Genomic DNA, 26933 nt, shown 5'->3' on the forward strand with positions numbered 1-26933 from the left:
CCTCTGCGGCGACAGAGGACGATGTTGAGGAGGTCACAGGAACTCGGAGGCAGAGGACAACCTCTGGGATTACTGAGTGGATTGCCCTGAGGTGTCCAGCTGCCGCTCCTCTTCCCTGTGGATGCCTGAAGTTCCTAGCCTAACTCCTTGAGGGGAAGGATCACCTGGAGCGATGTTGAGGTGCGCTGTTCCCCTTGTATTGCCACTGCAGGAACTCACCCATGGCTACAGAGATGGAGTGCAGGTCTTCACATTTCTCTACGTTCTGCTGGACCATGGTCTCCATGGCATCCACCATCCTCCTCATTGAGACCTCAATGCGCTCACATGTGGGCACCACGTTATCAGAGAGCAGATGGATGCACTCCTCCAACTCACGTGCCACTCTGTTGCAAGGTTCCAACAGCACTGCATGATTTTTCCCCCGCTTTCTGCTGATTCTCCACGCTAAGTTGAAAGGCTGAATCCAGGGGCTCATCATCTGACTCGGACCTCACAATGCCTCTTCCCCAGCTCCGAGTGCTAGAGAGCTTGGCTGAACCTGCCTACTTCTGCTGTGGACACATGTCCGTGCAGTGAGCATCAGATTGTAAATCTGACCTGCTCTAGATCTAGGTCTCACCGAGGTGTGTGTTTCTGCACTGTGGAGGGTGTGGGTGAGCGCTGTGATGGATCTTCCAGGCTTCTTATTTCTAATTCTTCAATGGGTGAGGTGTCCTCTTGGCTGGGGATGAGGACCTGGATGGAGCTGAGGGACTGGCTGCCTGAGGTCACTTGGCAGAGCTCCGTGTGAACCTAAGTTGGGATGGTTAATGCATGCAGCACAGTCAAAAGCAGGAGAAAGAGCACTCAGTTGCATGGAGAAAGGGAAGATGTGGTGCTGGATCCTCACATGGGTGTTCTCCGCCGACCTCACCGTCGCCGTGGTCCATTTCCTCACCGGTCAGCATGATGGCACACTCATCAAAGTGAGTGACAGGCCTAATGTGGGCCACTCCACCCCAAGTCGGGGAGTTCTCCCTGCTGTTGTGATCCAGCTTCTCCTGCATGAAAACAGGTGGAGAGAGTGTGAACAGGATGCATGAGACTGTGTGGAATGTTTGTGTGGACGGGAAGAGGACGGAGCTCCAGAGGATATGAGCCTGTAGAGATGTGAGAGTGTGTGTGAGAGAGTTAGTGGTGTTGTCCCATGAGGTGTGACGTCACTGTGGATCTGTGATGGGTTTGTAAGTGTGTGAATTGACAGTGATGAGAAGAGTGACTTACCCTGGCAGCACGGATGAAACTATTCATCCTCTTCCAGCACTGGGTGGCTGTCCTCTTTTGCAGGCGTTGGCGCTGACCATCGCTGCCACTGCCTCCCATGCTGGATTGGTGACCTTGCTTGCAGGGATAAAGGATATCATGGGCGGGACTCCGTGCGTCCATTAGGTACTCAAGAGAAGCGTTGCTAAATTTGGGGGCAGCATGTTTCCTCACTTTGGCAGCCATCAGTTTCCAGCAGCTTCTTATCCTTTGAAGTGCACCAGTGCCGTGCAGGGGGAGCCTTTAAATATGAAACCCAATTTACTGAAGGTCTGAGGTGTTGGTGGCGTTGGTGAATAAAAGGCCACCCACCAGCAACTGGGCATGTTTCCCTGGAATGCATAATTAATGAGGCTAGAATGGGACAATATGGCATGAAAAACTGCCATTGCAGCTGGCAGGTAAAAGGTTGTTTTTCCTGCCCACTACTGCACTTAATGCAATTCTAGGATGGTTCTGACAATGGTCTCACCGAGGACCTGTACATCTGCAGTAAACCTTCAGTACTTTTATATTCCATCCCCCTTGAAAGAAATGCCAACATTCCATGTACCTCCTGAATCCCTTGCTTTTCCTGCACATTAACCTTTTGTGATTCATGTACCAGGACACCCATGTCCTTCTGTACCACTGAATTTTGCAATCCCCATTTAAATAGTGTATTGCTTTTCTATTCTTCCTGCCAAAGCAGACAAGTTTATATTTTCCCACATTATACTCCATCTGCCAATTTTTTGCCCACTCACTGTACCTGTCTACATCCCTTTGCAGACTCTCTACCTTCTCTTGACAACTTACTTTACCATCTGTGTTAGTGGCACCAACAAATTGAGCAGCCATACATTCGGTCTCTTCATCCAAGTCATTGATATGAATTGTAAACAGTTGAGACCCCAACACTAATCCCCATGCCAATTGGAAAATGACCCATTTAACTCTACTCTCTGCTTTCTGTTAGCTAAACAATCCTTTATCCATGCTGATTTGTTACCCTCTATATCATGTAGTCTCATCTTGTGTAGCAGCAACCTTTGATGTGGCACCTTAGCATATACCTTCTGGAAATCCAAGTACAAAACATCTACTGGCTCCCCTTAATCCAGCTTATTATTTTCTCAAAAAATTCTAATAAATTAGTTAAATACAATTTCCCTTTCACAAAGCCAAGTTGACTCTGCTTGATCAAATTATAATCCTAAATATCCTGCTATAATTCCTTAATAAAGTTAACCGCATACAGCACTTGCGTATCGATAGCAATGCTGTATCCGTGTTCATTTAACATTGCTAGCCTATTCACCAATGTTGCACTTAAGGAAGCCATAAATATGTGCTCTGCAGCACTATATCATGGCAATCCAAACTTGCCACCATTGCTTTAATCAATATTCATCGAGTTTATGAACTCAGCAACTCATGCAGTTGAGTTCAGTTTTAATGACACTGTGTATGGCCAAGTAGATGGCGTTGCCATGGGATCACCTCTAGGCCCAGCTCTCGCAAAAATCTTTGTTGGGTTCCAAGAGAAATGTGTCTTTGTTGGAATGATACCTAACCTCCTATCCCTCGCATTTTTCCGATACGTGGGGGATATGTTTACTATATTTAAATCCACAGCTGCATGTAATAATTTTCTTCCGTGCCTTAAGGAGCTCCATCCTGTGCTCAAATTCATCTTTGAAATGGAGCAGATGAATGAACTCCCTTTCCTTGATGTACTAGTTGAGATATCTGCCAGGGGCTTCTCTGCCACGGTCCACCACAAGCCTACCTTCACTGGTCAATGTAAGCGTTGGGATTCTCACAGTTCCACACTTGATAATATTGGTCTTATTGGCAACCTTGTAAATAAGGCCCAAGTCATTTGCTCACCATGCAAGTTTGATGCTGAAATAAGACACATCAAAGACATCCTGCAGGATAATCGCTACGCTGATCAGATCATTTTGCACTGTATATCATGCAAACCTATGAACGGGCCTAAGGCCATCACTTTTGGCCCTGAAAAGTACCCCGTGTACCTCAGGTTACCCTGGAAGGATAAGGTATCTCAATAATTTGAGTAACAGGTGAAGCTAGCTGTTTGACGCTGCCAATGTGCAGTAGCAACACAAGTGGTATTTGCCACTAACAGGATGCTGCCAACAAGCCAAAAAGGCTTTCTGCCTCTCACACAAATGAGTAATGTGGTGTATAAATTTCAGTACTAATGTGACGTTAGGTATGTAGGCCGTACATCCCAAAGACTGGCGGATTATAACAAACAGCATGCCCCAGTCGCTGTTAACAACTGGCAAGGTACAGACTGTACTCAACAAGCCTTTGCTTGCAAAACACAAAACACAATGTCCAACATTAAAATGGCAAAATAAAATGATTCTGGATTTCTTTTCATATCATATGGAACCCAACACCAATGCATCTACTATCTGTGCAGCCACTTCTTTTAAGACCCTAGGATGTAGCCCATCTGGTCTACATCCTTATCAGCGTTTAGGTCTAATAGTTTTCCCAGCACCTTTTCCTAATGATGGTGATTGTTTTAAGTTCCTCCCTCCCATTCAACTATTCATTTTCGAGTATCTTCGGGAAGCTTTCTAAGTCTTCTACAGTGACAGAAAATACCGGTTCAATGTTTCTGCCATTTCCTTGTTTTCCATTATTAATTCCTCAGGCTCACTCTCTAAAGGAACAACTGTGGCTTGATTCACACTTTTCCTATTTAAATACCTGTAGAAACTCTTGCCATCTGCTTTTATATTCCTAGCTAGCTTTCTTGCATAATCTACTTACTTTCTCCCTCTTTTCAACTTCACACACAATCTTGCTTTTAGGGTGGTCAGTGTGCTAATAGATCAATCTGTGAAACTGTCAATGATGCAGGTCTTCTGCAGAAATGGGAAACAGGACATTGCATATCAGTGGGAGAAGGACAGACTCTGAAAGGTCAGCAGTCTCACCATTGAACATAGAAGAGATGCACTCTTATTACATCAGGCCTGGGCAGGTTACCTTGATATCATGTCCACTGAGAGGAAGAGTTCTGAATATACGAGAGTTCCACTGTAATTGTGGCAGGCTGTGTGGAGGTATATTGGGTAGAACTGGGTGAGGAATATATTGTGAATGAACGTGAATTCTACTTGGCATGCTGTCTGTCCCATAATTGAGCTTTTCACCCTGTATCCTCAGCAGCACGAAGAACATGTGTATCCATCTCCAGAATATCAGTGGTTTCACTGCTGACTCATCAAATTTGCTGATGAAACCTTTATCATTGGTGTTCTTGACTCCAAATCTAGTATTTTAATGATTTTCTGATAGGCCTAAGGACCCCAATTTGCACCCTCTGTCAACCTGAGTTCATCCAAAACTAGCTGTATTGTAACTCACACCAAGTCCCTTTCACCCATAACCCATGTGTTCGATAACTTAAAATGGTCCAGCAACGTACAGATGTTAAAAGTCTAATTCATGTTATAACATAACATTAACACTCGCTTTCTTTAACCCACACCAGCTTTAAAACCGTCCAACATCTATGTGTTACTCTGATTCTGGCCTATTGTGTATTCACAACTTTCAATTGTACACCATTGTCCAACATGCTTTAGCTTCCTGGGATCCCCTGCTTTAACCTCCCGAATTTCGGAGAAGTTGCACTGTCTTGGGCAGTTTGTCTGGTACATTATATGCACTGGGGGAAGAACAGATAGCAAATATACAACAGTTAAATTGTCGTTGTTTCAGGGTTTGGGCAGCTCATCTGGGATCTTGTGTGCACTGGGAGAGGGAGAGACTGTGGGTAAACAGAAGTGAAGCTACTATTGTTTCAGGATTCAGGTAAGAAACTGGGGTATCAACTGAACTTTTATAGTCAGCTGGTAACAAGATTACAGCCATTCAGAAGTATCTTCTGTACCAGAAGGGGATCTAAAAGATGATATAAGGCACAAAAATAAATTAACGCAGATGCTGGAAATCTGAAAAAGGCAGGAATATTCAGGTCAGACAGCATTTGTGAAGCAAGAAACAGAGTTAAAGTTCCAGGTCGATGGCCTTTCCTCAACTGGAAAGAAAACAAGAGCTATTTATAGTTTTCAGTAAGTACAAAGAAAGGTGGGAGAGGTAAGAACAAAAGTAAAGGTCTGTGATAGGGTGGAGAAATTAAATGAGAAAATGAATGATTATGTAATGTAAAATGAGATGAAAGCAGGACAAGTGAAGGTGCAAAAAATGAGTCCAGAGGACGTGTGAGTGAGAATAGCAACATCGCCACCAATAGTCCAGGAAAATGGGAGCACAGATTATGATCTAAATTAGTTGAACTCAATGTTGAATTTGGAAGTTGTTCGAAAACAGAGGTATTTTCCCTTGAGCTTAAATTGAGCTTCATTGGAATGGTGTAGAAAGATGAAGATTTAAAAAAAGAGCGGTAGTGGGATGGAGAATTAAAATGACAGGAGCCCAGAACCTCGGGGTCATGTTTGCAACGTAAACATGAGGTGCCTCTTAAAGCAGTCACCCAAACCACATTTAAGGAACCACATCCTGTGCAACATTCAGGTTTGAAATTGAAAGAAGTAAAAGTAAGTTTGATATTTCACTGGGACAGAATGTTTTGAATGCTAGATTGTGGGAAAGGAGTAGGTAAAAGATAGGTGTTGCAACTCCTGTGCTTGCATGGGATGATGCCGTGGGAAGGGAAGGAGGTGTTGGGCTGACTGAGGAGTGGACTAGGTTGCAGAATGCCAAATTGAAAGGTGAGGTGCTGTTTCTCCAGCTTGTGTTGAGCTCCATCAGAACTCTGCATCGGGCCAAGGATAGAAAGGTCAGAGTAGGAGCAAGGTGAAGAATTAAAATGACTAGCAACAGGAAGTGGAGGGTCACACTTGTGGACTGAATTGAGGGGCTCCCCAAAGTTGTTACCCAGTCTGAGTTTGGTCTCCCCAATGTACAGGAGACTACATTGCTACTTGCAACTACAGTACATTAAACTGAAAGTACAGGAAATGTGCTGCTTCACTTGGAAGGAATATATAGGGTCTTTGTTCAGAATTAGTCATCTGACTACTATATATCTACCCGGTTATGTGGAAATTTGCCCAGGTATGTCCTGTACACAAAAAGCAGAACAAATCCAACCCAGCCAATTACCGCCCCATCAGTTTACTCTCCATCATCAGTAAAGTAATGGAAGGGGTCATCTATAGTGATATCAAGCAGCACTTGCTTAGCAGCAACCTGCTCACTGATGCCCAGTTTGACTTCTGTTAGGGCCACTCAGCTCCTGATCTCATTACAGCTTGGCTCAAACATGGACAAAAGAGCTGAACTCCCGAGGTGAGGTGAGAGTGACTGCCCTTGACATCAAGGCCGCATTTAACAGAGTGCAAAACTGGAATTAATGGGAATCAGGGGGAAAAATCTCAGCTGGTTGGAGTCACACTTAGCACAAAGGGAGATGGTTGTGGTTGTTGGAGGTTGTTGTCAGTCATCTCAGCTCCATGACGCCACTGCAGGAGATCCTCAGGGTAGTGTCCTTGGCCCAACCACCTTCAGCTGCTTCATCAATTACCCTCCTTCCATCATAAGGTCAGAAGTGGAAATGTTTGCTGATGATTGCACAATGCTCAGTACCATTCACGACTCCTCAGATACTGAAGCAGCCCATGTCCAAATGCAGCAAGACCTGGACAATATCCAGGCTTGGGCTGACAAGTGGCAAGTAACACTTGCGCCACACAAGTGTCAGGCTATGACCATTCCCAACAAGAGAGAATCCAACTATCACCCCTTGATATTCAATGGCATTACCATCATTGAATCCCCCACTATCAACAACCTAGGGGTTACCATTGACCAGAAACAGAACTGGATTTGCCATATAAATACTGTGGATAAAACAGCAGGTCAGAGGCTAGGAATCGTGTGACGAGTAACCACCTCCTGACTTCCTAAGCCCTGTCCACCATCTAAAAGTACAATTCATGAGTGTGATGGAACACTTCCCATTTGCCTGGATGGGTGCAGCTCCCACAACACTCAAGAAGCTTGACGCTGTCCAGGACAAAGATGCCAGCTTTATTAGCACAACTTCCACAAACATTCACTGTCACCAGCACCGATGGACAGTGACAGCAGTGTGTACCATCTACAAGATGCACTGCAAGAATTCACCAAATCCTTTGATAGCACCTTCCAAATCCACAACCACTACCATCTAGAAGGACAAGGGTAGAAGATATATAGGAATATTACCATCTGGAAGTTCCGCTCCAAGCCACACACCATCCTGACTTGGAAATATATCGCTGTTTCTTCATTGTCGCTGGGTCAAAATATGAAACTCCCTCTCTAACAGCACTGTGGGTGTGGCTACACCACATGGAGTTTAGCAGTTCAAGAAGGCAGCTCATCTCCACCTTCTCAAGGGCAATTAGGTATGGGCAATACATGGTGGCCTAGTCAGCGAAGCTCACATCCCATGAATGAATATAAATTAATTAATAAATAAAATCAGCTTAAAATAGGCTCATGGTCTATTTCTCTAGAAATAAATCAGTGGAATAATTATTCTTAGGTGAAGGCAATTGTGATTAGGCTGAAAAGGGGTCCGTGTTAGACAAGGCCTCAGAAATTGTGGTCGGCAACTGATAGGTGCATAAAACAAATAACCGCAGTACAAAACTGAGTTGGGCTTTTCATTTAACTTTGCCCAATTAAGGTGCTTTCTGAAATATGTAACTTCATTAGTGTGTGGAAGTATGCTAGAACTTGCTTAAGTGAACAACCCTATGGTTTAATGGTCTGATAAGGAATGAGAACAGATAGACTGGCTAGCCATTATGTACCATGCGTTAACTGGCCTTATGAACAGTTTTGGCCAGAAATGAATGAGGAGAGGATAAACATGAATGAATGAAACTCTGCAAGTTAGCTTTAGAGGCTGGAGGTGGAATGTTTCTGCAGAGGATGAAACAGATCAGGTAGAGCAGTATTACCTGGAAAAACTCAGCAGGTCTGGCAGCATCGGCGGAGAAGAAAAGAGTTGACGTTTCGAGTCCTCATGACCCTTCAACAGAACTGAGTGAATATTAGGAGAAGGGTGAAATATAAGCTGGTTTAAGGTGGGGGGGTTGGGGGGGGCGTGGGGGGGAGAGAAGCGGGGGGGGGTGTGGTTGTAGGGACAAGCAAGCAGTGATAAGAGCAGATAATCAAAAGATGTCACAGACAAAGGAACAAAGAGGTGTTGAAGGTGGTGATATTATCTAAACGAATGTGCTAATTAAGAATGGATGGCAGGGTATTCAAGGTACAGCTCTAGTGGGGGTGGAGTGGAAAGACTAGCAGGGCATACAAGATTTAAAAATAATGGAAATAGGTGGCAAAAGAAAAATCCATATAAATTATTGGAAAAAACAAAAGGAAAGGGGAAGAGACGGAAAGGGGGTGGGGATGGAGGAGGGAGTTCAAGATCTAAAGATGTTGAATTCAATATTCAGTCCGGAAGGCTGTAAAGTGCCTAGTCAGAAGTTGGGGGAAATGCAAGTTAAATGCTGCTTCACTTGAAAGGAGTGTTTGGGCCCTTGGACGGTGAGGAGAGATGAAGTGAAAGGGCAGGTGTTGCATCTTTTGTGTGGGCATGGGGTGGTGCCATAGGAGGGGGCTGAGGAGTAGGGGGTGATGGAGGAGTGGGCCAGGGTGTCCCGGAGGGAACGATCCCTACGGAATGCCGCCAGAGGGGGTGAGGGGAAGATGTGGTTGGTGGTGGCATCATGCTGGAGTTGGCGGAAATGGCAGAGGATGATCCTCTGAATGCGGAGGCTGGTGGGGTGATAAGTGAGGACAAGGGGGACCCTATCATGTTTCTGGGAGGGAGGAGAAGGCTTGAGGGTGGATGCGTGGGAGATGGGCCGGACACGGTTGAGGGCCCTGTCAACGACTGTGGGTGGATAACCTCGGTTAAGGAAGAAGGAGGACATGTCAGAGGAACTGTTTTTGAAGGTAGCATCATCGGAACAGATGCGATGGAGGCGAAGGAACTGAGAGAATGGGATGGAGTCCTTACAGGAAGCGGGGTGTGAGGAGCTGTAGTTGAGGTAGCTGTGGGAGTTGGTAGGCTTGTAATGGATATTAGTGGACAGTCTATCACCAGAAATTGAGACAGAGAGGTCAAGGAATGGAAGGGAAGTTTCAGAGATGGACCATGTGAAAATGATGGAGGGGTGGAGATTGGAAGCAAAATTAATAAATTTTTCCAAGTCCTGATGAGAGCATGAAGCAGCACTGAAGTAATCATCGATGTACCGGAGAAAGAGTTGTGGGAGGGGGCTGGAGTAGGACTGGAACAAGGAATTTTCCACATACCACACAAAGAGACAGGCATAGCTGGGGCCCATGCGGGTATCCTGAGCAACACCTTTTATTTGGAGGAAGTGAGAGGATTTAAAGGAGAAATTGTTCAGTGTGAGAACAAGTTCAGCCAGATGGAGGAGAGTAGTGGTGGATGGGGATTGTTCGGGCCTCTGTTCGAGGAAGAAGCTAAGGGCCCTCAGACCATCCTGGTGGGGGATGGAGGTGTAGAGGGTTTGGACGTCCATGGTGAAGAGGAAGCGGTTGGGGCCAGGGAACTGGAAATTGTTGATGTGATGTAAGGTGTCAGAGGAATCACGGATGTAGTTGGGAAGGGACTGGACAAGGGGAGAGAGAAGGGAGTCAAGATAACTAGAAATGAGTTCTGTGGGGCAGGAACAGGCTGACACAACCGATCTACCGGGACAGTTCTGTTTGTGGATTTTGGGTAGGAGGTAGAAGCAGGCCGTCTGAGGTTGGGCGACTATCAGATTGGAAGCTGTGGGAGGAAGATCTCCAGAGGAGATGAGGTCAGTGACAGTCCTGGAAACAACGGCTTGATGTTCGGTGGTGGGGTCATGGTCCAGGGAGAGGTAGGAGGAAATGTCTGCGAGTTGATGCTCAGCCTCCACGAGGTAGAGGTCAGTGCGCCAGACAACAACAGCACCACCCTTGTCAACAGGTTTGATGACAATGTTGGGGTTGGACCTGAGAGAACGGAGTGCAGTAAGTTCAGAGAGAGACAGATTAGAATGGGTGAGAGGAGCAGAGAAATTGAGACGACTAATGTCACGCTGACAGTTCTCAATGAAAAGATCAAGAGAAGCTAAGAATCCAGAGGGAAGGGTCCAGGTGGAGGGAGAATATTGGAGGTGGGTAAAAGGATCCGTTGAATGGGGAGAGGACTCCTGCCCAAAGAAGTGAGCACGGAGACGAAGACAGCGGAAGAAGAGTTCAGCATCGTGCCGAGCCCGAAATTCATTGAGATGAGGGCGTAAGGGTATGAAACTAAGCCCTTTGCTGAGCACTGAACGTTCACTGTCGGAGAGGGGAAGGTCAGGGGGTATAGTGAATACACAGCTGGGGCTGGGATTGGAAGATGGGGTGGGGACGGAGGGACAGGCAGGGGTGGAGAGTCCTAGATGGGTGTTGGAGTCGATGAGTTGTTGGAGCTTGCATTCCTTAGCACTTGAGAGAAAGAGAAAAAGTTTCTTGTTGAGGCGTCAGATGAGATGAAGAATAAAATGAAACTGGGGGCACGCGCAGCTTTGAAAAAGGGTACGGCGGTGCTGCTGGAGGGAGAGGTCGAGTGTGTTCATATGGCGGTGCATGGCACTGAGTGTGGATCTCAGAATGTGACAGGAACAGCAGTCCGAGAAACGTTTTATGTCCCGGAGATACCTGTAATCCTGTAATCACTGCTTGCTTGTCCCTACAGCTCCACCACCACCCCCCACTTGATTGACAACGAACTTACCAGAGTTTGATTTTCTGATTCCCAGGTTCTGACAACTTCTTGAATAAACAGTTCCAATGAACCAGATTCTCAGAAACAAAATAAACAGTTCCAAATCCCCATGCCATCCCTTACCTTTCAGCTGATTGGGTTTTTCAGATAAAGCTTGTACGGTGTCCATGTAATCCAACAGCTCAGAACCTGATTAAACCAATTAGATTTAGTGAAACCAGATCTGTCTAACATTATAGTAAAATCTACAGAGTTTGAATTCACTGTGATTTTACCGTACCAAGGTCCTGTATTTCTTTCAGTATTTTATCCAACTTTGGGACCTCATGGCGCTTTTTTACAAAGGATTCCCACATTGATCTTCGGGCCCGAAAGCCTTTCTCCATCACCAGATTTAGGAGAAGTTTGGAACTGTTCACCCGGTTTCCCTTCTCCGTAAGCTCGGTGACTTTCTGGAAAGAATAATGACAAATATATTGAGGAGCGGAGTGAAAATGCACACGGAGAATGAGAAGGAAAAGGGCTGCTCAGTGATAGGATCTCTCAGTTGTTTTGAACACAAAAAACCGTCACTGGGCCAGGGACTGATCCAATCTGCACATGGACTGAAAATTCACATCACATTCTTGATTCAGTCATTAATGACATAAGTATGAATAAACCAAATTTGAAATTAGAAATATATTTTGAGGAGTCTCAGAAATGGCTGAGAACCTGCAGTAATTTTAATGGGATTAGGTTTATTTTCTGTGCTTCAGTGTCCATAATGACATCAGATCACTGATTGACAATATAATCCACTTATTTCTCACACTTACTTCCTGCTGTCACACTTTTTATTTGCTCAGAAATAAAACAGCAGAAAATCAGAACTCGAGGGACAGGGAGGGGATGATTCTGAAATTAGGGAAGAAATGAGTAAACTGTCTAAGAAATCACCACTGACTAATCAAAACAAGCATTATGGACATATTAGTGAGGAGAATCAATCATTAATAATAACACTGAAAATCCAATCACTTCTATAATTTTCCCCCTCTGTAGTTGAAATGCCAGATATAAATTATTTTGTCAAACTGCTGCTGGTATCAAACTTCTGTAACTGGGGCCACAAGTACAGCACTGGACAGTATGGACATCATCAAGAACCTACATATATATAGGACTTCTAACGTTGAAAAAATCCCAACACATTTCACAGGGGTATAATCAAACAACAGACCCAAGGGAAAGCAGGATAAATGAGCAGAAGTGTCCAAAAGCTGAAGGAAGGTTAAGTTTCAAGAAGGAGTTACAGATGGGTGTGTTTTGGAAGTGAATTTCAAAGAGTGGGGTCCAAGACAACTGAATGCCCAGTCACCAGCTGAGGTGCGAAGGAGGGGCTGCAAAACACACCATTATCAGAGCAGCAGAGAATTCCAGTAGTAAAGGAGCTGAAGGAGGTTACAGCCAGAGGAGGCACAAGGGACATTTATTTATTTTAAATTGACAGCATTTGAGAACTGGGAGTCACTATAAGTGTGAACAGGAAACAGGGAGCTGAATTTGAGTACTTGAAGATTGCAAGAGCATGCTAGGTGGAAGGTGAGGTGGGGGAGCAATGCAATAGATGGGTCTGGAGGTCAAATGTATGGACTGGGGTTTAACAGATCCGTTGATGTTGGGGCAGAGACTGGCAATGTTACATATACAGAAGCGGGATTTTTTTAATGATGCTGAGGACACAGAATCTGGAGATCAGCTTGAAATTGGACACTGGAATTGCAGACTGACTGGCTTAACTTCAGGCAGTGGCTGGCTATGGGAATAAAATCAAGTGGCAAAGGATGAAGTTTCTGGTAAGGATAGTAAACGATGGCATCAATCTTTCCAATGTCTAGCAAGGGTAACATAGAAATTGACGCTCTACACAAAGGGAATAGGGCAGAAAATTACAAAGTGAATGAGTTCAATGTCTTGATGTTCCTATGAGTAACATTACACACTAACAGCACAGGGGCAGGAAATTACATGGTGAATGGGCTCACTTTCAGGGCGCTACCCACTGAGGAGTGACATTTCACAACAAGAACACAGAATCGGAAAAATCACAGAGCGAAGAAGCTTAATTCTGCGGTGTACCTCCAGGGTGTGACGTTACACAGTGTGATTGCAGGGGCAGGGAATTATAGACTGAATAATTTCAATTTTCTCATATTCTCCTGGGGAATAATGAGTGATAAGAGGAAAGGAGTAGGAAATTTACCCAGCTGTATGCAGTTTGGGTTTTCCATTATCAAACAAAATAAAAGCAATGACCAAAACATCCCGCAGCTTCATCGGGTATGTTACCTGGGATGAGCAGTTATTGCTAATGTGGGGATTTGAGAATTTCAGAACCACTCCACTCAAGGTGAGCAGATTAAGGGATGAGCTGGTGGAAGTCTTCAAGATGAAGAGTTTTTTAAAATGGGTGATGCAATGAATGCACAGCATCAATGGGGCAACATTGAGTTTTTCTGCCCCAGTTTTGTTGGGTTGCTTTCCTGTTTCGGGTTTCACACATTTTCATCATTACAGCTCTTGCATGTTTTTGAATGGTTTTCGTTTAACACACAGGCTTTTTGTCATCTGAAGTTACCCAATTTATTACTGAGTAGTTTCCTGGGTAATTCGTTGTCTTCTAACTACATCCTGTCTGTTACATCTGGCCCCTCCTTTTTCCAGACACACTAAAACTCTTTCCCTTTGTTTTCAGCCCACAAGCTTCATACACGACCTGTACCCCTGTCCTTTGTACAGATACTAACTGACTGATCATCGGGGCATTTTCCCCTCTTTGGATTGTTGTTTCAGATTCACAATATTTGTTGTTTTATCAATTCTTTTTCCTATTTTGCAGCATCTTTCATGTAACATTCTACAGTTCTAAGGTCTAACAGTGCAGCAATTCTTAATGGCAATGTGAGATGCAAACTCGATGGTGGCGTGTGTTAACAAGGCAATATTGAACCAAACGAGTGAGATATTACTGCCACTTCCTAAAATCAGGACTTAAGCACATAAAACAAGACTGACACTCCACTGCAATGCTGAGGGAGTGCTGAAATGTCAGATGTGCTGCCTTCCAAGTGAGATGTTAAACCAAGACCCCATCTGGCTGCTCCAGTGGATGTAAAAGATCTCACTGCACTATTTCGAAGAAGAGCAGAGGAGTTATCCCCAATGTCTTGGCTTATATTTATCTGCCATTCAACATCACAAAAGTACATTAACCAGTCATTAACCAGTCATTAACCAGTTCATTAACCCTGCTGTCTGTGGGAGTTTTCATAATGCAAATTGGTGCCACATTTCCTACATTACAACACTGACTACATTTCAGAAATACTTAATTGGCCACAAGGAGCTTTGATACACATGGCGGTCATGAAAAACACTAAATAAATGCAAGTCTTTCTTCTCTTTTACTGGTGTGATTGTTACAGTTCTGGTTGCCTCAGCACAAATACGTTATTGAAGAGAGCAACTGGAATGATAGGGCGGATGAAGGAATTGGATTCGGAGCTATTGTGTAAACTGGACGTGTTCTCACTGAGACTGAACAGGTTGTGAGGTGATATTATATAATGTTTCATTTTGTCCAGTCTGGTAAGGACGGAGAACCTGGCTTGAAGAGAGATAAATTCAAAATTAATCGTATAAAACAATATTTCTGTGAGTGAACAGTCAATCTGTGGGGTGTACTCCCTAGATAAACAACAGAAGCTGTCGTTACCGATTCGTTCAAATGGAAATTTGGTTCATTTCAGAAAATAAAACTTTGGAATAGCCAATTTGCATAATTTAACATAACACAATTTTTTATTTAATTCACAGGATGTGGGTATTGCTGGCTAGACCAGCAATTATCACCCATCCCCAATTGCCCATGCAAGGATGGGTGTGAGCTGCCTTCTTGAACAGCTGCAGTCTATGTGGTGCAGGTACACCCACAATGCTGTTGGGAAGGGATTTTGACCAAGCGACAGTGAAGCAACAGTGATATATTTTAAGTTAGGACAGTGTGAGACTTTGAGGGGGACTTGCATATCGTACTGTTCTACCAAGATGTAGCTTGGCTGGTGGTGAGCAAGATCCTTCCAAAATGCCAGGAGTCTCACCCCTTCTGCACGTTGCCCTTGAGGTGGCTGTGGAGGGAATGAGACTGTTGATCACCTCCTTGTGGGTTGTGCCTTTGCAAAAGTCTGGAGAGAGATGCAGTGGTTTTTGTTGAGGTTCATCCCAAGCAGTGCGGTGACACAGGACTCTGTGCTCTATGGGCTGTTCCCAGGGACACACACTGAGACAAACATCAACTGCAGCTGGAGGATCATCAACTCGGTGAAAAATGCTCTTTGGCCTGCCCAAAACTTGTTGGTCTTCCAGTGCAAAGAGTTGTCCCCGACCAAGTGTTGCAGACTGGCACATTCCAAGGTCCAGGACTACATGCTGAGGGACGCACTAAAGCTTGGGGCAGCTGCCGCAAAGGCGCAATGGAGAAAGGTCGCTGTCTAAGACCTTTCTGCCATAGTGCACCGAGGGGCTGGGAATTGCATAGACCCCTTGGGCAGGACGGCTCACAATGAATGTATGCATTGAATACTAATTGTATTATAATTGTATTGAAGCATCTCAGAGTGCACCATGATGTATGTTGATAACTCCAATACCATTGCACTGTCTGACTATCTGTAACGACCACATTGAAATGATTGTAATATTCATTGATTGTACTGAAGCACCTTGTGATCCATATGTAAAAGTTGAATCTGATTGCACTTTTTGTGATGACGATTTATAAATATTTTGTAATGTTCTTCCAGATATTTTGCAAATAAAGTATATTTTTCAAAATAAAAACTTGCATATAGTGCAGTTCTCACGTATCTGCTGCTGTTGTCCTTCTCTGTGGAAGGGATCACAGGCTTGGGAGGTGATGTCGAAATAGTCTTGGGAGGTTACGGCACACTGCTGGCGCTGTGCATTGGTGGTAGAGGGAGTGAATGTTGAAGGTGGTGAACAAGGTGCCAATCAAGCGAGCTGCTTTGAGCTGAATGATGTTGAGCTCTTGAGTGTTGTAGGAGCTGCACTTATCCAGGCAAGTGGAGAGTCTTCCTTCACACTCCTGACATGTGCCTTGTAGATGGTGGACAGGTTCTGAGGGGTCAGGTGGTGCTTAGCTTGCAACTGACTTCCTAACCTCTGACCTACTCTTGTGGCGACAGTACTTATACAGCTTGTCCAATTTAGTTTCAGGTCAATGTTAACCCTCATGATGTTCATGGTGGTGAATACAGTGACATTGATGACATTGAATGTCAAAGAGAGATGGTTAGATTCTCTCTTGTTGGAGATAGTCACTGATTAGCACTTGGTGGCAGGAATGTCACTCACCACATTTCAAACTGGATATTGTCCAGCTCTTGCTGTCTGAGGATTTGAAATTGGAGCTGAAAACAGTGAAATTATCAGTGAAATCCCCACTTCTGACCTTCTGATGGAGGGATGTTCATGAAGCAGCTGAAGATGGTTAGGCCTAGGGTGCTACCTTGAATAACTCCTGCAGTGATGTCCTGGGGCTGTCATCATTGGCCTCCAACAACCACAACCATCTTCCTCCGTGCAAGGTCTAACTTCAATCAGTGGAGAGTTTTAACCCAGTTTCCACTGATTTACATTTTACTAGAGCTCAAATGCTGCCTTGATATCACTCTCACATCACCTCTCAAATTCAACTTGTTGTTCCATGATGGCACTAAAACTGTAATGCTGCTAAGGGCTGCAGGTCCTGGTAGAACCCAAACCGAATTTCGGTTAACAGGTTATTGCTGTCTAAGTACCATTTCAAAGCATAGGCTGATGCTCATCAATCACTTCGCTGATGAGTGAAAATAAGTTGATAAGATGCTAATTCGTTGGTTTGATTTGTCCTGATTTTTGAGCATTGGACATGTCTGGGCCATTTCCCACATAGCTGGGTAGTTGCCCGTGTTGTAGCTGTACTGGAACAACTTGATTAGCAGTGCAGTTAGACCTCAGTCCTTAATCATCCAGCAATTTTGCTGTTGCTAATTCTGTCAGGTCTGTGTTGTTAGAATAAATTAAACTCAGTCGTTTTCCCTTCCACTTACATGATATTCTTCTTCAGTTAAATGGTCCTCGCTTGTTAACATGAGGCCAAGTCCCTCCACCCATTCTTCAATCGCCTGTTCCAGTCTGTCCTGGTAGAATTTTGTAAGCTGAAACAACTGGTAATTGTTGCAATCTGGCAAAAATTCAGTGATTGTAGAATTTGGATCTATGAACACAAACGGAGAAAACTAAACACATTATCGACTTTTTACGCAGGATGTAATAATTTGTCATAACAAGCCGCTTTAGCCTCCTTTGAGCCACACTAACAATCGCCTTCAGAAAGCCCAATAACATTCAGTGATATTATAGCTGATTTGTGAGCTATTTCCATATACCTAATTTTGTCCCACATTCTTAATACCCCTGATTAACCATAAACTGTCCATTTCAAATTTAAAATCAACAATTGATCGAAGATCAGTTGCTAATTGCAGTAAGTATTTATGTGTGTAGGAGTGTTTTCTAATCTCACTCATGAAAGGTCTGGCTCTATTTTTGACTACTCCCCCCATTCCTAGACACACTCCCATTTAGCTGAAATATTTTCTCTCTATCTACCCCTTAAAATATTGAAAATTTCGATCAAATCATCTCATAACATTCTAAACAGCAGGAAAGGCAATCTGTGTTTGTGTTATCTCTCCTCTTATATAACCCTTGAAGTCCAGGTGTCATTTTGGCAAATCTACACTGCACTCTCTCCAAGTCCAGTATATACTTCTTAAGGTGTGGTGCCTAGCTGCTCTAAGTAAGGTCAAAAAATTGTAAAAAGTAGGAGGAGGAGTAGGCCATTCACCCATCAGGTCTGTTCTGCCGCTTGATGTGATCATGGCTGATCTGATTGCGGTCTTAATTCCAGGTGGTGGTCTATTCAGCAGTTTTATAGCTATAGCATAACTTCTATTCCCAGGTAATCTTCTCATCTAGAAGTAAAGGCCAGAATCCCATTTGGATTTTTGATTAGTTTTTGCACCTTTGCATGCATTTTCATAATCCATGTCCATGGACTTCAAAGGTTTTGTCGACCTTCATTGTTTCTAGCTTTTCCCTATTTGGAAAGTTCCCTGTTCTATCCCTTTTAGAAAGTGGAGGCAGTGGCTTAGTGTATTGTCGCTGCACTAGTAATCCAGAGACCCAGGATGATACTCTGGGGACCTGAGATTGAATCCCACCACAGCAGATGGTGAAATTTGAATTCAAGAAAAATCTGGAATTAGAAGTCTAATGACCATGTCAATTCTCATAAAAAACAATCTGGTTCACTAATGCCATTTAGGGAAAGAAATCTGGCATCCTCACCTGGTCTGGCCTACATGTGACTCCAGATCCACAGCAATGTGGTTGACTCTTAAAATGCCCTCTGAAGTGGCCTAAACACTCAGTTGTATCAAAATGTTAAAAAGTCTCAAAGTAATGAAACTGGACGGACCGCCTGGCATTGACCACGGCACTGGAAAAATAAAAGGCAAATTCAGCCCTGTCGACTCTGCAAAGTCCTCCTTACTAACATCTGGGGACTTGTGCCAAAGTTGGGACAGTTATCTCACAGACCAGTCAAGCCACAGCCTGATACAGTCATCTTCATGGAAACATACCTTACAGACGATGTCTCAGACACCACAATCACCATCCCTCAGTATGTCCCGTCCCACCAGCAAGACAGACCCAGCAAAGTTGGCAGCACAGTGGTATACAGTCAGGAGGGTGTTGCCCTGGGAGTCCTCAACATCGACTCCGGACCCCATGAGGTCGCATGGCATCAGGTCAAACATGGGCATGGAAACTTCCTGCTGAATACCACATACCACCCCTCCCCCCCAAACCCCCACTCCCTCAGCTGATGAATCAGTGCTCCTCCAAGTTGAACATCTCAAGGAGGAAGCACTGAGGGTGGCAAGGGTGCAGAATGTACTCTGGGTCGGGGGTGGGGGGAGGCTTCAATGTCCATCACCAACAGTGGCTCGGAAGCACCACTACTGACCGAGCTGGCCGAGTCCTAAAGAATATAGCTGCTAAACCGGGTCTGCAGCAGGTGCTGAGAAAACCAGCAAGAGGGGAAAACATAATTGAACTCATCCTCACCAACCTGCCTGTCGCAGACGCATCTGCCCATGACAGTATCAGTAGGTGTGACCACCACACAGTCCTTGTGGAGGCGAAGTCCCATCTTCACATTGAGGATACCCTCCATTGTGTTGTGTGGCACTACTCCCATCCTAAATGGGATAGATTTCAAATAGATCTGGCAAATTAAGGCTAGGAAGCCATGAGACGCTGTAGGTCATCAGTTGCAGCGGAATTGTGCTCAACCACAATCTGTAATCTCATGGCTCGGCATACCCCCCACTCTACTGTTACTATCAAGCTAGGGGATCAACGCTGCTTCATTGAAGTGTGCAGGAGGGCATGCCAGAATTAGCACCAGGCATACCTAAAAATGAGGTTCAACCTGGTGAAGCTACAACACAGGACGACTTGTGTACCAAACAGCATAAGCAGCAAGTGATAGACAGAGCTTAGCGATTGCACAATCAATGGATCAGATCAATGCTCAGCAGTCCTGCCAGATCCAGTTCCAAATGGAGATGAGCAATGAAGCAACTCACTGAAGAAGGAGGCTCCACAAATAGTCCCTTCCTCAATGTTGTGGGAGCCCAGCATGTCAGTGCGAAAGGTAAGGCTGAAGCATTTGCTACCATCTTCAGCCAGAAATGTCAAGTGGGTGATCAACCTTGGCCTCCTTCAGAAGTCCCAAGCATCCCAAATGCCAGTCTTCAGCCAATTTGATTCACCTCATGTGATATCAACAAACGGCTGAAGGCACTGGATACTGCAAAGGCTATGGGCCCTGACAATATTCCGGTAACAGTACTGAAGACTTGTGCTCCAGAACTTGGCACGCCCCTAGCCAAGCTGTTTCAGTACAGCTACAATACTGGCATCTACCCTGAAATGTGGAAAATTGACCAGGTATGTCCTGTACACAAAAAGCAGGACAAATCCAACTCAGCCAATCACCACGCCATCAGTCTACTCTCCATCATCAGTTAAGTGATGGAAGGGGTCATCAACAGTGCTATCAAGCAGCACTTGCTTAGCAATAACCTGCTCACTGATGCCCAGTTTGGGTTCCGCCAGGGCCACACAGCTCCTGACCTCATTACAGCCGTGGTTCAAACATAGACAAAAGAGCTTATCTCCCAAGGTGAGGTGAGAGTGAGGGCCCTTGACATCGAGGCCGCATTTGACCGAATGTGGCATCAAGGAGCCCTAGCAAAACTGGAGTTGATGGAAATCAGGGGGAAAACTCTCCGCTGGTTGGAGTCATACCGAGCACGAAGGATGGTGGATGTGCTTGTTGGAGGTCAGCCACCTCAGCTCCAGGACATAACTTCAGGTGTTCCTCAGAGTAGTGTCCTAACCATCTTAAGCTGCTTCATCAATGACCTTTCTTCCATTTAAGGTCAGAAGTGGGGAAGTTCACTGATGATTGCACAATGTTCAGCACCATTTGCGACTCCTCAGATACTGAGGCAGTGCATATCCAAATGCATTCAGACCTGCCTTCTCAAGGGCAATTAGAGGTGGGCAATAAATTATGGCCTAGCCATCGAAGCCCACCTCCCTTGAATGAATAAAAAACAATTTCCTAAATTGAAATCTATTGGCCACAATTGTGTCCATTCACTTAACTATTGATACCTCTGTGATTTTATGTTTCCATCTGCTTTGCTTAAAATGTTGCCTATTTTTGTATCATTGAAGAATCTGGGTGTGTGACTTTCTACTTTGTTATCTAAGTCATGAAGAAATACAGTGAACAGATGAGGCCCCATCACAGATTCCTTACGGACACCATTGGTTACAACCTGCCAATTCCTGGGCTTGCCCACTATCCCTACTGTCTTTTCCTGTCACTCAGCAAATTTCCTAACCAGGTGAGTAATTTTCCTTCAGTTCCATGATCTTTAACAAGAGGACCAGTCTGGTCCGAGGGTCTTTATCAAATGCTATTTGAATGTCCATATAAGTAACATCCACAGGCATTGCCATGTCCAATACTTTTAACACAGCCTAAATAAAAAAATCAGGTTGATCTGGCATGACCTTCCCTTTACAAATCCATGCTGGCCCTCTCTGATTACTTGGTAATTTTGAAGGTGTTCATCCTTACTACAAACTAGTAATTTTCAGATTGCAGATGTTAAGTTAATTGGTCCATGATTCCCTGTCCCTATCCTTTTCCTTCTTCCTTTATGAGATCTGGATCCTTTATCAGGATGAATATCATATCTTAAAGTTTTTTCTGAACCTACCGGTGTCCATTCTCATTCTTTTTGAAGATGTTGGATATTCTCCCCTGTTTGACCCTTCAGCCATGGTGATGACAGGCTTTCCCAGATTCTGATTCTCTGTAATAAATATAATATTAATAGGAGGGTTAAAGAGTGAGGTGATACATAGTATTAGCTTATGGGACATCTTTAGGGAATTACAATCTCACAGGCGTCATGAAGGTATGAGTGGTCAACCAGAAAGTTGTTCCACAATGTAGGTGCTGTTGTCACCTCTCCCTGTGGATAGGGCTTTAAACTAAAAGAGGTATTGGGGGTCAGGTAAGGGGGAAATGTAAAGCTAAATGTCAAGGCAATAGAGCAGTGTAACAATCTGTGCAAAAATAAAGAAGACTTGGACAGGGGGGAACAAAGAGTTTAACCATAAAGGTGCATCATTGAGTAAGGCCCAAGTCAAGAACAATAATAATAAAAAACTAAAGGCTCTTTCTCTGAATGTGCGACACACTCACAATAACATAGATGAACTAGTGAAACAAATAGTTTTGATAAAATCACCGTTACAGAGACATAGGGCCTGATTTTGGAGTCATGGACACTCCACAAATCTTTAAAAATGGCAGGCAGGGCCCGATTCCAGGAATTCACCTCTATTCCAGGCACCTTCAATTTTCGCTGGTCACTTGAGAAAGTTTCCCAACCTGGCTGGCTCCATTGCAGGGGTCAGCCTCTCCTAGCACCCCAGCAATTTTCATGGAGTCGGGCCAGCTTCTGAAGGATTCATGGCTCACAGGTACTCAGAGGGCCCATGAACCTTAGTCTGGATTCTGGAACCTTTAGAAAGAAAACTTCAAACGATCTTACCCATACCACCCTCCATGCCAACTGATGCCCCACCACTCACCCCCATAGTCCATTATAGCCCCCTTGTCAACTTATTTCCCACTGATGCCCCCATTCACCCCATGGTCCCTTATGCATAATTATGATTGGCTGAGAGACCAGACTCTCATAAAAGCTTTCACCTTGTTGACACAATCAACATCCTGGGGGTTATCATTGACCAGAAACTGAACCAGAATAGCCATAAAAATACTGTGGCTAAAAGAGAAAATCTGGTCCCAGGAATCCTGGGGTGAGTAATTCACCTGCTGACTCCCCACAGACTATCCACCATCCACAAGGCACAAATCAGGAGTGTGATGGAAAATTCTTCACTTGCCTGGATGAGTGTAGCTCCAACAACACTCAAGAAGCTTGACATAATCCAGTACAAAGCTTGATTGGCACTTCATCCACAAACATTCACTCCCTCCGCTACCAATGAACAGTGGCAACAGTGTGTACTGTTGCATTGCAGCAACTCACCAAGCCTCCTTTGGCAGCATCTTCCAAAGCGAGGACCACTACCATCTAGAAGGACAAGGGCAGCAGGCACATGGGAACACCACCAGCTGCAAGTTCTCCTCCAAGCCATTCGCCATCCTGACTTGGATGCTGCAGTCAAATTTGTGGAATTCCCTCCCTAATAGCATTGTGGGTATACCAACGCCACATGGACTGCAGTGGTTCAAGAAGGCAGCTCACCACCACCTTCTCAGGGACAATTTGAGAGGGGCAATAAATGCTGCCCTGCCAGGCACACCCACATCCCATAAATGAATAAAAACATGGTTCCACAGAAGGGAGAACTTGGCTTGATTGACAGCTTAACAAGAGTTTTTTCCCTCCCTTGATCTATTTTCTCTATGGTTCAGTGTTTACTAACGCAAATTAACCTATGAACGTATATACAAACATAAGAATTAGAAGCAGCAGAAGGCCACTTGACCCCTCGAGCCTGCTCTGCCATTCAATAAGATCATGGCTGATTTGATTGTAACCTCAACCCCACATTCCTGCTTGCACCCAATAACATTTCACCCCTTTGTTAATCAAAGATCCATCTATCTCTGCCTTAAAAATATTCAAAAACTCTGCTTCCATCGCCTTTTCAGGAAGAGTTCCAAAGACTCACAACACCCAGAGAAAAATTTTCCTCCTCTCTATCTTAAATGAGTGAGTCCTTATTTTAAAACAGTGACTCCAAGTTCTATATTCTCCTACAACAGAAAATATCATCTCCACATCCGCCCTGTCAAGACCCCCTCAAGGTCTTAAAGATTTCAAGTAAGTTGTCCCTTACACTTAAAGAGGTATTAAGTGCTTATACTTTCTGTCATTGATATTTAAAGGTTTGGTTGATTGACACTTTTCTAGGCTTGGAATAACAACAGTTTTTTTTTTTACCCAAATTATGAAAGGCTTTTTTAAGCAGTTCCACATACGCCATTGTTACTATAGGGTTGATTGGATCTGAACTGAATGCACCATGAAATTAATGATCATGGAAGTGCCATCAATTGGCTTGGAGGCTATGCTGGACCATGGGGGGAAAGGGAGGGGGCATGAGTTGGCATATCTGTGGCATAGGAAATGGCTGGGGAGGTGATGGTTTGTGAGGGATGAGCGCTATAGGGTCCAATATTTAACCAAACAACTGGGACAAAGTTGCAGAGAACCGAGATAGGCCTTTGATAAGAGCTCACCTCTGAATTTGGCAGTCCCTGTGGCTGCCTCCAATCTGCTCCCTGGGGTGGAAGGCGGGAACTCGCCCCTCCTCTCCCTCCCAACACCCAGAGCAAAAATCCAGCCATTCAGGCACTCCTTCCCTAGGTGGATGTGCTGAGTCGGGATATTTCCCAACACAAGCTACCCATCTTGGGAGTAAAAAGCTGGATCTTGGTTTAGAAGATCAGGAAGTAGAATCAGATACATGGAGGTTAGAAACAAAAGTGTTTCGAAAATGCTGAGGGGAGTTGCTTATAAGCCCCCTGACAGTAATTGCACCACTGAACAGAGCAGTAAACAATAAATAATTGCATATTTTAACAAAGGCAATTTAACAATTGTTGGAGACACCAATCTTCAAGTAGCATGGACAAATCAAATTGACAAAGGTAGTCGGGAAGATGAATTTGTAGAATGCTTCTGTGACAGTTTTGTGGAACGATATGATGTGGAACCAACTAGGGATAAAGCTATTTTACATTTTGTATTCCACAATTAGGTAGGCTTAATTATTAATCTCTTAACATCCTCTATGAAGTAATAATAATACACTTGAATTCCATGTCAATTTTGAAAGTAACATATTTCAGTCCCAAACATGAATCTTGAACTTAAACAAAGCCAATAACATAGGTATGAGAGGAGAAGTGGATAAGGGTGATTGAGTGAAGAGAGCGAAAGGTATGAGAAACAGTTAAAGAAACAAGTCAAAATGTTCAGCAAAAACACATCCCATAAAAAGCGCGAAAGAGCCATGCATGGTTTACTAGGGAATTTAAGGATAGTATAAGACTCAAAGAAGGTTATAATCTTGTGAAGTGAAATAAAAATCCTAACAGTTACAAGTGTTTGAGGACAAAGTACTGGAGAAACTTAAGGGGCTGAAATCTGACCAATCCCTGGGATGTGATGGTCTACATTCCAGGGTTCTAAAGCAGTGCTGCACACATAGTGGATAGTACCAATTAGGATTTTCATAACTTCCCTTGAATCTCAAACGGTCACAGTGGATTGGGAAATTAGCAAATGTAACACTGCGAATCAAGAAAGGATGGAACAATAAAAGATGGAACTACAGGCTGGTTAGCCCGACATCAGTCATCAGAAAAATGTGGGAATGTATTACTAAGGGAAGTCATGGTATCATCAGAGAAAGCCAATATGGCTTTATATAAGAAAATTGTGTTTGACAAATTTATTGGAGTTTTTTAAGGACATATCAAGTAGGTTAGATAAAGGGAAACCAGTCGATACAGTATACTTCAATTTGCAAAGGGCTTTTGACAAGAAGTCATACAAAGGGATAACACACAAGATAAAGGTACATGGAGTTGGAGGTAATACGATAGCATGGATAGAGAATTATTGATTGGAAGGAAGCGAAGAGTAGGAACAAAAATGGGATTTTCAAATTGACAGGCTATGACTAGTGGGGGGCAGTTGGGTGGGGAAGGAGGGGGCAGAAGGAGAAGGGACGAGGGGGGAGTGAAAAAGAGGAGTGGGTGAGAGGTCGAAGGGACTGGGTGGAAGGGGTGAAGGAGACTTGGGTGGAGGCGTGAAGGGAGGAGGGGGGAGCAGGGATGGAGTAGGGACAGAGAGGGGGGAAGGGAGTAGGGGGAAGGGGGAAGGGCAGAGAGGGAGGAAGGGACACAGGGGAGGGAGGAGGGGGAAGCGTGAGAGAAGATGGGCAGGGGGTCATGGAGATGGGGAGGCGAGTGGGGAAGGGAAGTGGGGGAAGATATAGGGGGATGGGGAAGGAGAGAGGAGTGGGGGTGGAAAAGGAATGGGGGAGGTGAATTGGGGTAGTGGGTGTGGGAAGAGGGAGCTTGGAAAGGGAGGGGAAGGGGGAAAGAGGGAAGGGGGAGGGGGAAAGGGGCAGGGAAGGAGAGGTGAGAAGTAGTGGAAGGGGTAGTGGAGGGAATGGGGAGGGGAGGGAGATGGGGAGGGCTTAAGCAGAAGGGAAGGCAAGTAGAAGAGGGGCAAGGGGAATGGGAGGGTAGGAAGAGGAGGGGTGGCTGGAGAGGGTAGTGAGTGAGGGGGAGGGGGTGGCTGAGAGGGGGAGGGGGTAGTGGGAGAAAGAGGTGGGGAGACGTGTAAAGGTGAGAGGGAGAGGGAGTAGTGGGGGAGCACGGAAGTGAGTGAGTGGCGGGAAGGCAAGAATGTGGCGGAATTAATGGTGGGGGGTGGGGGGGGGGGGGGGAGTGCGCAGTGGTGATGGAATGGTGGAAGGGGGCAGGCTCGGCCAGGGCTGGCAGAAAGTCAGTAATGTTGGCCTGGGAGTTTGAGCGAGAAGGGAGCATCTGAAGGAAGTGGGCCAGTTTAGCTGTTCGCAAATAATGTTGGCGACTTATTTGTCATTTCTTCTACAGTAAATTTTGTGTTTTGGGTGAGTCATCTTCTTTCTGAGGTAAGATATTTTTGGAAACTTATGCATTTTATTCAACGCAATTTGCACTCTTGTGACAGTTTTCTACACATTTTTTGATGTTGAAAATAATTAATTGTACAGTTTTCTGCATCCTACATGTTTAATAGGGGCATGCATATTCTACACAGGATTTTTAAATTGTCAATTTCCTCATCAGTCTGACTGAAGAGACTTTGTTTCATGTGTCTGATAGTATAGCAGCTTGCTTAGAAATGTCTTGAAACTATAATATTTTCATGATATTATTGTTGGCTGATGGGTGTGAGTGTGGATGGTTCTGTCTGTGTGACTGGTTTAACTGAATTCGAGTCAGATA

The 26933-nt window shown here is 44.6% G+C and overlaps 1 protein-coding gene across 2 annotated transcripts in view; it reads right to left on the reverse strand.

The window, feature by feature from the left end:
* The window catches only part of LOC121273538 (NACHT, LRR and PYD domains-containing protein 3-like), a 112804-nt gene that overhangs the window by 22946 nt on the left and 62925 nt on the right, over positions 1-26933 (reverse strand). For both annotated transcript variants that reach the window (XM_041180716.1, XM_041180715.1), the window contains 4 exons: positions 21601-21696; positions 17281-17447; positions 11409-11580; positions 11252-11317 (listed from right to left, as the gene is read on the reverse strand). In XM_041180716.1, coding sequence (XP_041036650.1) covers positions 11252-11317; positions 11409-11580; positions 17281-17447; positions 21601-21696 — 501 coding nt within the window. The remainder of the gene's footprint in view (positions 1-11251; positions 11318-11408; positions 11581-17280; positions 17448-21600; positions 21697-26933) is intronic.

This window comes from Carcharodon carcharias (genome assembly GCF_017639515.1).
Source record: "Carcharodon carcharias isolate sCarCar2 chromosome 24 unlocalized genomic scaffold, sCarCar2.pri SUPER_24_unloc_3, whole genome shotgun sequence".
In the NCBI taxonomy this organism is placed as follows: domain Eukaryota; kingdom Metazoa; phylum Chordata; class Chondrichthyes; order Lamniformes; family Lamnidae; genus Carcharodon; species Carcharodon carcharias.